The sequence below is a fragment of the Rattus norvegicus genome, chromosome 4, assembly GCF_021556685.1.
Source record: "Rattus norvegicus strain SHRSP/BbbUtx chromosome 4, alternate assembly SHRSP_T2T, whole genome shotgun sequence".
Classification (NCBI taxonomy): domain Eukaryota; kingdom Metazoa; phylum Chordata; class Mammalia; order Rodentia; family Muridae; genus Rattus; species Rattus norvegicus.
Window position 1 is genome coordinate 10444996 of NC_141537.1, and position 17821 is coordinate 10462816.

Sequence of the window (17821 nt, forward strand, 5' to 3'; positions counted from 1 at the left end):
GTAGCTTTGCTTCTCTTGTTATTGATTACTGTTCATGCTCTAGAAGTTCGTATGAATGCTTTTAAATAGTTTATATTCTTTAGTAGGGGGAAACCTTTTTGACTCAATAGAATTGTTCTTAGATACACACACACACACACACACACACACACACACACACACTCTCTCTCTCTCTCTCTCTCTCCTTTATTTCCCTTTTTCTGTTTTTATTAAACCATCAATTAGCAAACATTTGGGTTGTTTATGAATTGGGACAGGTATTAAAATATGGTATGAGTTTATCAAGTAACTTTTTGTATAATATTTTATGAAAGAATTTGCATTCTGAAGTAAGATAATTGTACATAAAAGGAAACTGAAAAATATATGTTTTAAAATTTATTTACTTGTAGCTGAGAGATAAAATACAATGTATTTTGATTGATTCCCACCTTCCCAAGGTTTCTGCATCTATTCTATTTCTATACATACCTGTTATTGTATGTTTACTTGTATACTTGTGTTAAATACTTAGAGTGGTGCAATTTTGTGGTCTTTACTACTCTGTGGTAGGTAGCTTCAAGTAAGTGACTGTTGTCCTTGAAGTCATCAGTCTCTTGCCTCCTCCTGAACGGTCAAAGTATATTCATGCCCATCACACCAGGTCTCTTGGTTTGGGGTTTAGACAAGCTCTCTGAATACTTCCTCTATTCTTCACTGCTGCTGTTTGGCCCAACAGGTCACATTTGAAGAACTATTTGCATAGTGACCCTTACTTTTCACTTTTATTGGACTCTCAGTTTCATCCATATTGACTGTTTAAATGTAGAAACGGATATAGGTCACTGAAGTATAGAGTCTGGGGAACGAACCCCTATCTCGTGGATACAATATATGGAGTGTTGTTTCTTTTTTTTTTCCTTAGATAGCAGCTTTTTTGAACCTGCTTTCAACATTTCTGCTTTCTTCAGTTTCAATCTCCTTCCGATAAATTTCTTGATTTTTTTTTTTTTTTGAGTTTATCCAAAGGTCACAGTTCTTGAAATGCATAGATGGGCTTGTGAATGTTGCTGTCTGTCCACCTTGTTAGTGGCAGAATGGCCCTTCTTTTTCTTGTCATTCTTGGAGAGAACTAACTGCTTTGTGTTGAAGGTGACATGACAGGTCTTGCTCTCTCTTTCTGTTTTCCCAAGAAAATAAATCCCTTGACTATTTATGGTTGTTTTTGTTTTGGTGTTCATGACTGGAGTTGTTCATTCAATGCTGGTCATTTTACATTTTGTCAGTAATATACTAAGCCTTTCCCATAATGGTTTTAAGCTCTGTAGTTGACCAACAACTCCACCTCCTTTTGTAGTACCAAGAATGCAGTAACTTAGGCTTTACATACTCAGAAGCACAAATAGAAATGTGAAAATAGAAATTATTAAAGTTTACTTTAAATTCTTTCCTCACTCAGTAAAAGTACTATTTTTTCTTAGAAGGTAGTAACAAACAAAAATTACTAAAGATTCTAAAGTTATGCAGACAATCAGCTATTAACAGTTCTCCTATTCTTCCTTTGAAATTTATACTTGCTAATAAATTCTAGATTTATGGTTAATGAAGAAGCCTTTACCAATTTTAATCCAGTTATTGTTATCTGTTTTGTTTTTCAAGACACGATTTCTCTGTGTCACCTGTAAATATCTGTGCAGACCAGCTTGGCCTTGAACTTCAATGTCTGCCTTCCTCTTGAATGCTGGAATTTAAGGCATGTGCCACTATTACCTGGCAGTTGTTGTAATCTTAAAAATAAAAACCAAATTGAACAATTAACTAAAAAAATTAATATAATTTAACAAATGACTTTCCTTTGACGCCAGCTTGCGAAGCCTGGCAGAGGTGTGCCTTCTGATCCAGTTCTTTAACTAAATAATTTGATTTAGAGAATACACAAATTTTTTGTATAATAAAGAGTATTGATAATATGAAGCTTTTGCTTATTAGCTTGGATTAATTAAACTGCAAAAGGCCAGTTGGTAGTCTTTGAATACTAGACTTAATTTCTTTATCTCTGCTATTACTTTGATATAGTTTAGATCAATGCTGTCCAGTAGAAACACAACACACAAGATGTTTGCATGATTTAAAACTGTATTTCATTCAACCCAGTGGCAGGCACTGTAAAGCTGAGAGTTTTACTTTCTTTCCAATTATTCATGTTTGATTTCTGTTTTTAAAAACCTACAATGCACACCCAATTGAAATTTGTGCCAGCCACATTTCAAGTATTGAATAGCCACAGTTTCAGACTCTGGTGATTTCCCAAGCACAACAGGTTTTTCCACCATTGGAGGCCAATAATGGACACACTGAACACTTAACTGCTATAGATCATGGGCTAGGGTTCCCGTTCAGTGTTGTTTTATTCTGTCAACTGTGACAGTCTGCTGTTCCCAGAAACAAATCAAGATGAATGACATACACCAACATTTTTAATTAGTCTCAGTCTGACTGGAGGCCTTCTGAAGATGCAGGTGTCAGTGGTGGACTTTGGGTTCCTTGCAGTTATGGTGAGCTCTGTCAAGGGGGCGTTTAGCCTTATGAGCTGCACTTATTCTTTTCAAGCATCAGAATCTGTGTTCATTACACAGAACCTCATCAGGAGCAAGCTAGACCAAGTGTAATGGGCCTGGGAGAATTAAGTCTGTGGTGTTACACATCTCTGTAAAAGCTGTGCTTCCACAGATTCATACTATTAGGTAATGAAATCTGTGACAAATAGCCTTTTCAAGCCACTCTTTCCTCAGTTCCGCACTGTTGTTGCCGTGTTGTGTGCAGCTCACCTGCTGTAAGCAGTGTGTGCAGCACAGGAGCTTGATGTGCAGATCACAACACACACTCAGTGCTGCATATTCTGTGCTGTCGAGAGGCCTGGTCTTAATGCCACAATTAAATAAAAGATCTTTCTTACATCTTTGACAGCACTCAGGATTAATGTAAATACATGCAGGCACAGTAGTTAGTCTGCACTGTGGCATCCCTGACATCAGAAATTGTACTTTATTCTAATTTTGATTATTATGTCCACCCTTTAGTATTTTTCCCCTCTCTTCCCTCACTGTTTCCTCCAGGGTCTTCCTTTTGTAGATTAGTGTTTCTGCTGCCTCAGCTTCTACTGCAGAAATCACATGATGCCTACTAGCTTTAATGTTTCTTGGAAAAAGTTCCAGTTCTTAGGGTTTGGTGGGTTTTTGTTTTTGTTTTTTGTTTTGGTTTGGTTGAGCTATCTTCTGTGATTTTCCTGCAGCCACATTGTTCCATTGTCCTAGTAAAGAAAGGCCTTATTGTTTCTCTGCTCCTTGCTTTATTGTGTCTGGCATTTTCCTGTGTGAGGGATGGAGGGATGCTATGGAGGCAGCACTGGAATTGAAGGCACAGGGTTGCTGGGGTGGTAAATGTGCCGAACCCTACCCCACAGAGCTGGAGAGGGAGTGGTGGCCTGTGGGAGGGACGCAATGAGCTGCCTTTGGGCCTGGGCCTGCTCTGGAACTCCTTTCTAGTGCTTTTCACAGCTTTGGCGGCTGCATTCTATCCAGTGTTCTAGAGAACTCCACTGAACCCTATTAGGTAGTGCCAGAATGGGGAGATGTGAGTAGTGGAGTGTGGACAGAAGGGCTTATCACCTGGAGAAGATGCTTTAAGTAACTCTTCTCAGGTGTGGCTACTTGGGAGGTGGAGTCTGTAGGCTGCCTTAGTAGTTCCAGTTCCTTCTCTGCCTGGATGAGCCCTGTTCTATGTTCTCTTGGGGGTCGAATTTTGGAGAAAACCACACCACATGGAGTATTTGACCTTCACTACTTGCCTTACAGCCTTTCTGAAATGCAAAGGTGAATTCATAATTTATTTTCTTTCCTTTCTGATGGAAACAGAATATTTAATTGTCAATTTACCTTTGATTATAACTTTGGTTGCCTCCAGCCTATTTGCAACTGTTTATAATCCTGACCTAATGTACTGAAGTGTGTTCACACTTTTGTTGCACTCAGAATTGGTGTAGGGTTTTTGTTTTGTTCAGGGGCAGGTACTGCAGTGTGTAGCTCTTGGTGGTAAATGTATAGGTCACCAAGCTTCACAGGTTCTGGAATTGCAGGCCTGTGGGATGGTTTTGGATTTTAAGCAAATGCTCCCATACTTGTAATAATGTCTTTTAACACTGTGTGCTTGTTACTTTCTTGATAGATAAAATCCTTTTACTGTATATTTTGACTAGCTGATTAAAAATTAATTAAATTAATCACTTTTATTGGCTTTATCAATTTCTTCTTCAGTTTTCTTTCCTTTACTAAATGTGTATGTCTGGCTTTAACTTAGCAATCAGATTGGCCCAGTGTTTTATTAGTGTAAAACTACTCAACCCTATGTAATTGCCTACCACCCTACCCTACTCCCTTTGGACCTTTACAGTAACATGAGCAAGTATCCGGTTTACTAACGCCCGGGATGTGATATTTTAGCATTCTTTTTTTCTACAGCCTTCTGTGCCATTTCAGATGTGCATTCTAAACCACTTAGCTGTAAAAGTGAAAATGTTGGCTATTTTGACTTGATTAAATTAAATTATAAACCTTATTATATCTTCATTGGCAAAAATACATGTTTTACCTAACATGGTGACAACGTGCTTGCATAAGGCAGGATAATCACTGGTTCAAGGCCAGTGTGGGTTACATATTAAGGAAGAATTCATATCTTTCTATAAATCCCAAGTTCACAGCACTTGCAGATTTTTTATTTTGCTTTTAAATCTTTGTTTACCTCCTAAAAAAAAAAGTCCAAATTTTCTGAAAGAAACTTTTTTTGCACTATCACAGACATTATACGCTACAGACAGTTTTTTCAAGGGGAATTAGTGGGTAAATGCACTTGCACTGCTACCATGGTGACATTTGTTCAATCCCCAGAACCCACATGACAATGGGAGGGCAGGATCTATTCCGCAGTGTAGTCCTCTGCGCTTCCACTCCCTCCCTCCCTCTCTGTGTGTCTATATTCTTTGTGTCTCACATACAAACACATGCCATTTAATCATTTATTTCTACTTATTTTTAAATTTAATTTTTATTCTTTTTGTTTGAGAACTTTGGAATCTTTACTTTTTTGGTAATTCTTATGATTAATTTTCAGAACCTGACAGTAGCTCTGTACTGACTAATTAGTTTTGGCTGAATGATTTTGGTCACCGAGTTGGTAGTAAGGCCCATTTACAGGACTGGAGAAGTGTTTTTGTTGTTTTATTTCTAATATTTTACCCATGGTTATTTAGTCCTTTGTTTTTTACTTAGTAACAGCTAGATAACTTTGTGTCTTGCTATAAATATTATATTCTTTGTTGTTAGTTTCATTATCTTAGTAAATTTACTGTGTAATGTGTCCTCTCTCTCTCTCTCTCTCTCTCTCTCTCTCTCTCTCTCTCTCTCTCTCTCAACTTTATTTTTGCCCTGTTCTATCAACCCTGTCGTATTCTACCATCTTCCTCTAGCAGGACACTCACTACTGAGTGTGCTGGATATATAGGATTTATAGGGATCTGGAACAGTGTTTCTCTGTGTAGTCGTGGCTGTCCTGGAACTTGCTCTGGAGACCAAGCTGACCTCACACTCACAGAGATCTGCCTGGTCTGTGCCTCCCAAGTGCTGAGTTCAAAGATGTGTGCTACCACTCCCCGGCAAGATGGTGCATGGCATTTCAGCATACAGCTAGTATCAGTTTAGCTGTCATGGTGTTTTGTTAATTGCTGGGGATTGAATCTGGGGGATTTATACATGCCGGCAAGAGCTCTGCCACTACAATGCACATCCTCATTGCTGTCACAGTTTTCAACTGGGAGGTTTATTCTCTGAGCCATTTGAAAGAGGAGGAACTTATGATACTTAAACATTCTCTGTAGTTTTCAGTTATAATCCTTCTATCTGTTTAACATTTGATAAGGCTCATTGTGTGTGACCTCACCGAGGTAAGGAGGTGTTCCTTTTAGGAGGCTCTAATCTAGAAGAGGCGCTTCCCACTGGAACAGAGCAAGGGCAGTCCTCTAATCCTTGCTGTATGCTATTACTTAGATGAGTTTCTGTCCCTGTTTGTCTCTGCTTATATATTATACATTTCTTTAAAATGTTACCTGATAATTATTTTAAATAACAAGTTGGAAGCTTCATGCAGACCCATCAGCCTGGATTCAGCTGTTAACATTTTTGAGAAAAAAAAAATGTCCTGTGCTCTCTCTGATTATCTGATTCTGTCTAAACCTTTCTTTTATCATTTGATCGATTTAACTACATCCTGTCCTTTTCAGTTTTTGTCAATTAAGTGACCTACATAATGCCCTGTCATCTTCAGATAGTTCAGTATATAAGAATATAAGAATATTCTTACTGGGGATGTTGTCTCCCAAATGAATATTTTTCCACAAACAGTATTTCTGTGACAGTTGTTTGTCTGCTTTACCCTCTAATTTACTTCTGCTGCATGAATTAATGTCTCCTAAAGTACCCTCCTTTCCAAGTAGTTTTCTTGTCTCATTGATATTAGAGATTCTACTTGCCTCTTGGGTCTCTTTTGTTTGCTTTCTTTCATCTGAAGATTTCTCTGAAGCCCTTGTCTTTTGACATGGTCAGTTTCTTTAGGCCCCTCAGCAGACCTTCCCACCTGCAACATAGAAATGCCTTAATTTGTCTGTTATTTCCTTGTGGTTAGATTGCTAGAGTAGCAGGGTGCATGTATGCTTCTCAGTCCCCATAGACATTGCCTGGTTAGGGTCCTCCATCCTCTGTGCTATTATTTATATCTAATAACCCAACAGGAAGGACAGAAAGACCACATGAATATTTTGCTTCTCCTCAATGTTTTTTCCTGGGCTTTTAGAAGCCTGTTGGGAGCACAGTCTTGCTTTTGTAGCTGTAGCTCCTTCTCATTCATTGACCAGCTCTCCTCATTTCTGTCATGAAACAGACTATCTTTTCACATATTAAAGTTTCTTATGTATGAATGCTGACAAGATGCCTCGGTGGGTGAAGGAGCTTACTACCGAACCTGGTGAGCTTAACTTACTACAGTGAACTGGTTCCTGTGGGATATCTTCTAATCTCTACACGTGCATGCTGGTGAACACAGAAAAACATACACATGCACATTATAAACATGACAACAAATCATAAACTCAGCAGAGACTAACTCATAAATACTTACTTTTGATAGTCTATATTTTATTTCATTGATTTTTGGTTTAAAGTGTACTGTGGTTGACTCTTGAAGCTGTGTGCTGCATCTCTGCATCCAGTCCTCCTGTTTGGATTTAACACGATGTTCTGAATCCTCTTTCTCTTTCCTGCCCCTGACCTGGAACTGTTCCACACTAGGCAGCCTATGGGGCAGTGAGTGCTAAGTGTCAGTACTGGTGAACCTCTGAGCAGATGAAGGGAAGGGCATGCCTGACACATTCCTGATCATGAGTATCTACTCACATGCACAGGTAGTGGGGAGCACTGCCCTTGTGTGGCTTTCTGATGCATCCTGGTTTGTTTTTGTTTTCTTCTTTTGCAAAGAGTTTTTTTCATGGTAAGAACTCTGAATTCAAGATCATACATGCTTTCATTAGTCTCTCAATAAAAATGAGTTCTTTGGGTTTTATTACCCTTTCTTTTCTTTCAGATTTTATATATATATATATATATATATATATATATATATATATATATATATATGTGTGTGTGTGTGTGTGTGTGTGTGTGTGTGTGTGTGTGTGTGTGTATGACTTTAACATTCTTGCCAAAAGTCAAAACTTTACCAAATGTCTACTGAGAGAATTGTCATTACTTTCTTCTTAGAACTTGTTCCTTGGTTCTCCTAATCTCTTGTAAGTAGCTAACATTGTTTATCCTTCATTTTTGTTTTATTACTTCCCCTTTTACACTAAAAACACATTATAGACATTATGGCCAGTGGCTTGTGCTTGATAGTTGAGAGGTTTCCAGTGTTTCAGAGTTGCAGATGCTCCAGAAGTATGCACCTGTGTGCACATGTAGATGTTTGAATTGGGTGGAGAACTTGCACATACATGTTTAGAGATAGAGTTACTGCCTGTGGACGGTGTGTGTGGTTTTGATTGGTGCATCTTGCAATGCCAGCGCTGAGAGAGCTCCTGTGGCTTCTGAGCCAGGACGGTCATCTCCTTGTGCTCTTGCATGTTTGCCTCACAGGGTAGAAGACGAAATCTCCGTGTACTTTCAGTCTTCCTCTCTCTTATGGGTAAACGCGATCATTGGTTTAATTATTTGTTCATTTTTATGACTCAATTTTTACCTCTGTGTTTGGCACTTTTGAGATTTCTTAGAGAAATTCAGGCTGTTATGATACATTATCTGATGTATATGTTTTATTAATTTGTCAGTTACTGACTTGTAGTAGTGCCTGCGGCCATGCAGGAGACTGACTTGGAGACTCTCACTGTGCAGTCCTGGCTGTTTAGGTTCCTCGGCTCACATGGAGTAATACAGCAGCGGCATTTTGCCATGTCCACTGGGAGATAAGGAGCCATGTTTTCCAGAAGTTACTCCCTGGTCTCTCCCCTCCCCTGTGATTAAATGCTTTGAGAATGCTACACAATTCATTTCATAATTCCTTCACTTCTCCCATTCCTTCCAGGTCCCCTCCACTTCCCTACACGTCCAACTTTGTGTCCTCTTCTTTGGGGCAGTAGAGCCTAACTGTGCTGTTCATAAGCTCCTGGGTATGTGGCCTTTCAGTGGCTCATGGTCCGCTCCAGTGCCCATCATACTCGACTTTCCATTTCTCAGCTTTAAGTGTGTGTGTTACTTCAGTCATCTGAATCTGGTGACTAAAAGAGAGTCTGGCCTCTTTCTGATTTTTATTCTGGGTCTAGCGTGCAGAAGTGTGCTCTGTTCTTTAACCTTAGCCATGCCTAGTTTTTTCATGCTAGTCCAGGTTATCTTTTTCCCAACAAGCTTTACGTTTATTACACCACTCAGAGTGGTAAAAGGTTTTAAGAGTCAGAGGCAGTAGACAGCTGCAAGGTAACTGTTTTCCACATACAGCAGAATATATATGAACTAGCAGCAGTTGTTATAGCGTGCACAAGATATGCACAAAGTTAAGCCAGACAAAAAGCCCAACGAGTAGAGGAGCTCCAGACACGCAGTCCCTCCCACCCCCGCTGAGGGGCTATTGGCAATTGCTCACTTCAGGGAGAGGGGAATCCGTTCTCTTTAGGAGTGAGTGTCTGCCCTGGTACACTGACTGTTTCCTTGTTCTAGATTATATTTTATCCTTGAAATTTTGCTTGTTTTTGTTTGGGGTTTCTTTCTTAAAATGCTTGTTTTCCTGAATATCTTCAATCTCTATTTAAAACTTTCTCAAGGGTTTAGTGCAGTTTTATGAGATGAACCACCATTCAAGACAAATTGACTTTTCAAAAGTAAATTGATATGACGAGTAATGAATAATCCACAAATGTTCATTTCCAAAAGATTTACATCAGAACTGCAGTTACAAATATAGAATGAACTTTTTGTTTCTATTTTTCTTGGTCTAGAATTGCAGAATCTGTATAGAATGTGGCACACGATCTAGTGCTCAGTGGCACCACAACTGTCTGATATGCGACACTTGTAATCAGCAGCAAGATAATTTATGTCCTTTTTGTGGGAAGTGCTACCATCCAGAATTGCAGAAAGACATGCTCCACTGTAATATGTGTAAGAGGTGAGACGTCATAGCTGCTCCATTTCACTGCTTTATGGATTCTTTGGTTCTTGTCAACATTTGCTCTGCTGTGGTGTTGAGCCTCTAGCCCTTTTGTCATTCACACAGACCCTTTTCAAGAGCGTTGTAGGTGGAGCTGATTGGATTGTGCCTTTTTTGTGGGGGGCGGTGGGGGAGCTAGAGATTCACTATGGCTTAGATCTTGCTGTGTAGACCAAGCTGGCCTCAGACTCTCAGAGTTCTTCCATCGTCTGCATCTCAAGTGTTGGGATTAAAGGCATGCTTTACAACACTCAGAAAAATATGTCAATGTTACTATAATTATGTCCATACATATCGTCTTCTTTTTGAAACTTTTTGGCTGTTTCTAATCCACAGAACCATCTTTTTCTTATCTTTAATCTCATCTTAACCATTCTCTTTTTTTAAGCAATTGACTTCACCCCTCCCTAGGTAGTAATTTGGCTTTAAATTAGAGGCTTTTATTTAAATATACTTATCACTGCAGATGGGTTCACTTAGAATGTGACAAACCAACTGATCAGGAATTGGATTCTCAGCTCAAAGAAGAATACATCTGCATGTACTGTAAACACTTAGGAGCTGAGATAGATCCCTTACATCCAGGGAATGAAGTGGAGATGCCTGAACTTCTACCCACAGGTAAAAAGTGTGTGCGTGTGTGCGTGTGTGCGTGTGTGCGTGCGCGTGTGTGCGTGTGTGTGTTTAAAGCAGTATGTTTATTATTACATTTTACTTCATTTATGACAAAAGTTTTTGTATCAAACCTCATTGTATTTTTAATTTCACAAAACTCTCTCTCCTCTTTTGTTTTTTGTATTTGAAACAGTCTCACTGTGTGGTCCATGTTAATCTTGACCTCATTAACCTCCAGTGTTAGCATCCACATGTTTGGATCATAAATTGGTACTACCACAGCTTCAGGTGTAATCACCACACCGAAAACCTGTGAAGCTTGTTTTAAATATTCACAAACTCAAACTTGTAATGCTTTATAATGTCACATTTTTAAAACATAAATATGCTTCTGATTAACAAGGTAAAATCTGAAGAAAAACTGTGCATTGCTGGTGATAATTTGTCATTAAAATAAGAGCACAGTTTTTGGTTTCAAAAGCAAAAAACCTACTCTGAGGTGAAAAGAATTGATCATTTTCTGCTCAGATGATTCCAGTGGAATGGAAATTGAAGGCACTGAAGATGAAGTGGTGTTTCTGGAGCAGACAGTTAATGAAGATGTCAGTGGTCACCAGTCCCCTCCTGGAATTGTTCCAGATGGTAAGACTATAGAACGTTGAAGAAAATAGGTAGTATGTTAACTTCTTCTTGGAAATTGTTTAAAGAGGGGCCTTTAAGGCCTGGCAGTGTGGCTCAGTAGTAGAAAGGACACTCAGGAAAAATCATCTTTGGCATAGCTATATTTATAGTTCAGGTGTAATCTAGTCTTGTTGATAAATATGTACTTTGTTTGGGGATCAAGTAATTGTCATTAAAAAGCAGTCCATTGTATTCTTATAATTGTGAACTAAATTTATTGCAGATTATGAGATATTTCTTGCAGAGATAATGGAAATTTTATCATATCAAGTTACCTCCATATTGCTATTGAGATGTTCCAATAAGTTTTTGCAGTATTGATAATAGCTTTACTGAACTTGCATAATTAGGAAAATTTCATATTCATGGAAATTGCTTATTAAACTATGAGCTGTTCTAAACTTTTCTTTTTGTAGATGAAGCTTTATGTTAAGTTACATACTCTGAATGAATACATAGAGTTTTTCAAGATTTTAAATGTCCACATTTCATAACTCATTAAAATTAATGCTTTATACAGAGTTAGCTGGAGAAAATAAGTTATATTAGATCTGTAGTGCATGAACAAAGATCCCAATTGCATCTTTGTGTACAGTGACTAATATAATATCAACTTGTTTTGTGCTCATTTTGGAAAATGACATTTTATGGTAAAGCTCATATTCATTTACTATATAGACAGCAGCATTAGAGAGATGTTGACTTCTTATTTAAATGTTCCATACTATGTTATTTGTTGCTAGCAGTTCAAGTTTACACTGAAGAGCCCCAGAAAAGTGATCCACTAGAAAGCCCTGACACAGTTGGTCTCATTACTTCTGGTAAGATATATGTTCACATTGCCTCATTTAATTGGATTACAAGTTGCCAAGTAATTTTTTTCAACTAGAATGACAGTGAACATTTGTGGATTTGGACTTATGGTGGTTGCCCACGGTTACTGTAACAGATCTTTTACTTGACGTTTTTCTTTTATGCTCCTTCATAGCCTTTCATTATAGCAGGAATGAAAAGTGAGGGTTCGTGTTAGTATCAGACCATATATTTAAATCATTGATTTCAAAATAATAAATGAAGAATTTAGTGTCTTCATTGATACAGCTTCAATGGCACTTTAAATAAATGTCTGTTTTTCGAAAGTTCTATGTGGTAGAGACACTTGAGCCTCATGCCAATTGAGACTTCTAACATTTCTCCTGTGTAAGACCAGGTTAAAGTTTGTTCATGTTTATTTGTGTTTTGAGACAGAGTTTACTCTGTAGCCTCGGCTGCTCTAGAGCTTACTATGTAGGCCACATTGACCTTGAACTCTTAAGAGATTTGTTTGTTTTTGTCTCCCAAGTGCAAGATTAAAGACATGTGACACCACAATCAGCTTTAGTGAATCAGCATTCTGATTTAAAGTTTACCACTCACACATACTTTAGTGTTTGACATATCAATAGAATAGTCAAGACTAGTTTTTAAGATAGTGGTAGTGAGGATAAACAAGGATTATCATCCAGGATGTGTCTTGTATAGGTTAGCATATGTGGGTAATAATCAAAGGAATCATCAGTGTGGCTAGAAAACCTATCAGAAGCCAGATGCAGTGTCACCACTGTGTCTGCATTATATCTTTATGTTCTAAAGTAGTTTCCCTTCTAAAAGTCTGCACTTAGTATCTATCACTGATTTTTCTTTTTAACTAGCTATAAAAAGTTTAACGTTACACACATAATTTTTAGTCTGAAGGTACTTAAATTATAAATGTGTTATAAGGGTATCATAGAAATATACTAGCAGTCGAATCTCTTGTTTTTGTTTTGTTTTTAACCAGACATTACTTACTTTAACACTTACTTACTTACTAAGTCATGTTTTTAAAAGGCCAACAATTTATTTTAAATCACAAATCATTTGGAATTTTTGCTTTAATTACTTAAAAAATTTTGTTTCTTGAGTATCTTCAAAGTTAATAGTTAATCCTGTTTATGGTTAGACATTTTGCAGTTTGCATGTGAGTTAATGTCAACCTTTTCTAAATTTTGTAGAATCATCTGAGAATAAAACCAATCCTGATTTGGCAAATGAGATTTCTCATGAAGTTGATACTGAAAAAACGGAAATGTTTTATAAAGAGGGGCTTGTTTGTGAGGAAGATCAAAGTGAGGACAGAATGGAAGTGACAGAAAACATTGAAGTCCTTCCACACCAAACCATTGTGCCGCAAGAGGAACTGCTGCCCTCCGAGGGCTCTGAGGTGGCACCTGAGGAGCCAAGCCCTTCAGAGTCAGCTGTGGAGCTTGCTGCACCAGAAGCCTTAGTGTCCCCACACAGTGAAAGTTCCTTATCTCATAAGGGACCGTTGGTGATAGAAAGAGTACAAGAAGAAATGGAACAGAAGGAAAATTCTGAATTCCCCACTGGGTGTGAGGATTTTGAAATGACTCTTGCTGTTGACGGTTGTGTCAAAGGTAGTTCATGCCAAGGAGACAAATCAGCTGAGTTACCAGCTGAGGAAGAGTCACCATTCTCATCAGGAACTGACCTGAACAAGGCGGACGTGTCTTCCTCCTCCACACTTCGTCCAGACTTGCCTTCATGCGACATGCTGCACGGTTACCCTTCAGCTTTCAACTCTGCTGCTGGAAGCGTCATGCCAACAACATACATCTCTGTCACTCCAAAAATTGGCATGGGTAAACCAGCTATTACCAAAAGAAAATTTTCTCCCGGTAGACCCCGGTCCAAACAGGTAGGGTGATGTTAATGATGACAGAAAAGACAGTTAACAGTCATTTAAAATGGGAAGGATAGATTTAGCTTTTGTTGAGAAGGCAGCTTTTCATCCACAGAACTCAGGTTTAATGAATGATTCTGTTTTGGGAAGTTATTTTTTAAAAAAAATTGCTCTTAACTGAGAATATAATTTATTAAACTCCAGGATATAAAATTATGATCTATTCGATTATAGTATCTATAGAAAACACTTTTAAAGATGTTTTTAGTTCCAAAGTAATCTTAGAATTTTCAAAACACAATGTAAGATTATGTATATAGTAATAACAATTTATTTCCCTGTAATATTATTTATTGTTGAGATATATATTATATTAACTGCACAAAATGGAAATTTTATGTTGAACAGTTTCTCATTTTGATGTGTGTTTTTGTATATAAATGCTAAGTCTTTTTTGTAAAATTACTTTTCAAGATAGGATTTATTTTAGTATTTTTTGATGAAACAGTCGTAAAATGTGCTGCTATTCTACAACATGTAAGGGGCACACCTCTTGCATGTGTTGGGTGGGCACTCTGACCTGAAAATGCACACTGTGTGCCTCCAGAGGTCTCCCCATGAGACTCAGGCCCCCTGTGGATTGGCCATCCTACTCTGATCCTTTCCAGTGCTGGGATCCTAAGCTACTTCTCTTTGTTTATCTTTGTCATTGTTCTTAAGTAACATAGATTCTATATTTTAGGTGTGAATTACAGTTTTTTCTAAGTAGATTAAAATGAGACTTGGGGACTGGAGAGATGGCTCAGTGGTTAAGAACACTGTCTGTTCTTCCCGAGGTCCTGAGTTCAAATCCCAGCAACCACAGCTCACAGGCATCTATAATGAGATCAGATGCCCTCTTCTGTTGTGTCTGAAGACAGCTTCAGTGTACTTAAATATAATAAATAAATAAATCTTGAAAATAAAGTGAGACTAAATACTAAAATTAAGCTTATAATGCTCAGAATTTTATATTATTCTACACAATGGCTGCTTTCTGATGTCAAACAGTAGGGATGAGTTTAGTTTGTAGTATTTGCTTGCAATTTTAAGTCTTATGATTTAAATTGCTTCCAGTAATTATTTGACTTTTCAATAGTGGTACTATATTAATATTAAACAATTAACTTCAGAGCTGTAAAGACACTATAAAGAAAAAACCTGTTTTAGTAGACTGATATGTCTCCTGAATAAATCTTATGTATTTTTTATTCTCTAAAGTTAAATTACACCAAAGGCAAAGGGACTAGCTCTTTGGGAAAGACATTTTCATTGAACTATAGTACTTCAAACAGTACTGTGTGTCTTTCTCTGTTGTGTATTTTAGGGCAGCGGGTGCCAGTGATCAAACTCAGGGCACCGTGCTTGGTGCATCACCGTGTGTGTGTGTGTGTGTGTGTGTGTGTGTGTGTGTGTGTGTCTGTGTGTCTGTGTGTCTGTGTGTCTGTGTCTGTGTCTGTGTCTGTCTGTCTGTCTGACTATCTGTCTCCCTTAAATGTGTTCTTTGACATTTGGCTTCTGCTATTCCATGAGGCTTTTTTTTTTTTTTTTGTTCACAAACCACTTCCTTCCCCTCCCATCTTCTTGTTGTTTGTAAACGTTTGCTGTATTACTTACATAAAGTTAGTTATGTAGTTCTCTATCTCAACAAAAGTTAGAGAAAGAAATTTTAACTTCCCATTCACTTTTGGTTCCTATGGTTTTGCATCCTATTAAGCTACTGCATTATAAATGTTTTGGGATGAAGTCTTGCCCATGTTGACCTGTAACTCCTTATATTCCAACGTTAACCTCAAGATTGATGGGACTGCAGGTGTGAATCTCTACCCTAGGCTAAGTAAAACAGCCTCTAAGGCTCAACTTTAACGTTAGACTTGGAAGTGAAGTCTTGCATTAGAGTGGAGGCTTCACTTTCTTTTCCTCTGCTGCTTTCTTTGTTTGCTTGTTTTGTAATGTGTTGAGCAGAAACTATGGGGAAAGCTTTTTAAAAAGCAGTGGGAAGTAGGATGGAAAAAGGTTTTAATTGGTCAAATCCCCATTTTGTTTTCCTTTCAGCCTCTTTTTCCTGTTTCACAGTCCACAGCTCTTTCTTGTCTGGTTTTTCTTTTCTTTTTTTAAAGTTGCTCCTTTATTCAGAATCTTTCTATATAGCCATTGCTGTTCCTGAGCTTAAGATTGTCATCCTGTCCTGCCTCTGCTTCCTGAGTACTGGGGTTGCAGGCATGTACCACCACTTGTCTGTTCTAGTATAAATTCTGAAATAACAGGAATCTTAAAAAGTGTATGTGTTGTGTGTATAAAGTGTATATGTTGCGTGTATAAAGTATGTGTTGCGTGTATACATATAAAGACCTTTGCAGTGCTGAGCTGAAGGTGCATGCAGAATCACCAAACCTTTTTGTTTCCTTGTTCTGGTTCTAAAGCTATTCCCTCAATCTTGACTAAGTGAGCCATAAGTGTATTCAGAAACTATTGAATAGTAAAGTGGGGGACTTTACTCTTAACAGTGCCTTCTTGATCACAATCAGGTCTACCTTCTTAATCTAAATTGAGCTTTATTGTCCTTTCTTTGAAGCAGGAGCTCATACTGCTTGGTCTGGAGTGCACTTTGTAGATCAGGCTGGCCTCCAACTCATAGATCCTTCTGCATCTACCTTCCCAGTATAGAATTCAAGGCTGTGCTACTGCCATGAAGTGACACCCTCTCTGGGTGTTCACTCCTTGAGACTCCTGACGACAGTGCTGACTCACTGTATTTTTTTCTCTTCTTTTGTTTTCTTCCCTTCCCTTTCTGGAGGAAAGGAGATACTTTAAAGCCTAGGTTGGCCTCAAACTTGGAGTAATCTTGTCTTACTTTTTTAGCCTCCTAAAGCTGGGATTAGATTTTTGACTTTACAGATGGTTGTGAGCCACCATGTGGTTGCTGGGAATTGAACTCATGACCTCTGGAAGAGCAGTCGGGTGCTCTTAACCACTGAGCCATCTCTCCAGCCCTAGATTTTTGACTTTAAATAGAAAGCTGGCTGTAACAGCCTCTCCACTTACCATTATAGTCCCCTTGTTTCTGTCCTGCAGCCCTGGGGCACCTACAGTATATACTTAATGTTTCCATACTCTGTAACCAGTTCAGTCTCTGTTGCACAATAGTCATAGATTAGATTTCAAAGCAGCCTGGCTCTACATAGCTCTTCTCAACTTTCAGTTTTTTAATGTTTTATATTAGGACTCTTGTTCTTAATTCTATTTGTAGATAGCTTACCATTGTATTGTGCATTAGCATCTTTTGGAGGTATGGAAATCCATGATTTGAGACAACTGGATGAGCTTAAGTGTGTTTGAAAGTACAATGCAATGTTTATTGATGAATTATTACATGCCCACAAGCACACAAAAATATAAGGAAGAGAAAAATAGTCCTTAGCAGTTGTTGACACAATAGAGAACAAAAATAGAGGAAACCCTATAACTTGTCCTTGTGCTTACAGTGCAGACCAGGTAACCGCAGTAGATGCCAATAGGCAGAGTTTAGTGGAGTGGGCAGCTAGCCTCTTCTGGTGCTTTATGTGCCTTTTTGTTCCTCAAAACTGGGACCTACAGGATGATGTACTGTTAATTTTGACAATTAACAACAGTATTTCAGTTTTAAGTTCTAAAAGATATATTAGGTATTTTTCCTTGTCAAAATATATATATGTAACCATGATTTTTCTTTTTGCCTTTTAAAATTGAATATAATCTTTATTCTTGTACCCTATATTAATACACCTATTAAAATTCATTAGGCAACTATCAAGCTTTTATTATATAAATTCTTCATAGCAGCCAAGTAGTTTCCTTATTCCTTAATGACATCCAGATTTTCTTGCTTTCGAAAGCTCTTTAAGTTGTTCATCCATGTTATATGAAATGTAAATACTTTTTGAAACGGGATACAATTTTGGCATCAAAGCTAACCTAAATTATGATGAATAAAACATAATCAGA

General features: G+C 37.9%; 1 protein-coding gene across 26 annotated transcripts in view; it reads left to right on the forward strand.

The window, feature by feature from the left end:
* The window catches only part of Kmt2c (lysine methyltransferase 2C), a 214730-nt gene that overhangs the window by 107652 nt on the left and 89257 nt on the right, over positions 1–17821 (forward strand). For 23 of the 26 annotated variants that reach the window (XR_015686283.1, XR_015686284.1, XM_087659632.1 and 20 more), the window contains 5 exons: positions 9569–9738; positions 10247–10401; positions 10924–11037; positions 11820–11897; positions 13110–13813. Coding sequence is in view for 24 of the 26 variants with exons in the window: in XM_087659632.1 (XP_087515758.1) it covers positions 9569–9738; positions 10247–10401; positions 10924–11037; positions 11820–11897; positions 13110–13813 (1221 nt within the window). In the remaining 2 variants the exon portion in view is untranslated. The remainder of the gene's footprint in view (positions 1–9568; positions 9739–10246; positions 10402–10923; positions 11038–11819; positions 11898–13109; positions 13814–17821) is intronic. The other 3 variants (XM_087659642.1, XM_087659649.1, XM_087659643.1) reach the window with 1 other exon arrangement.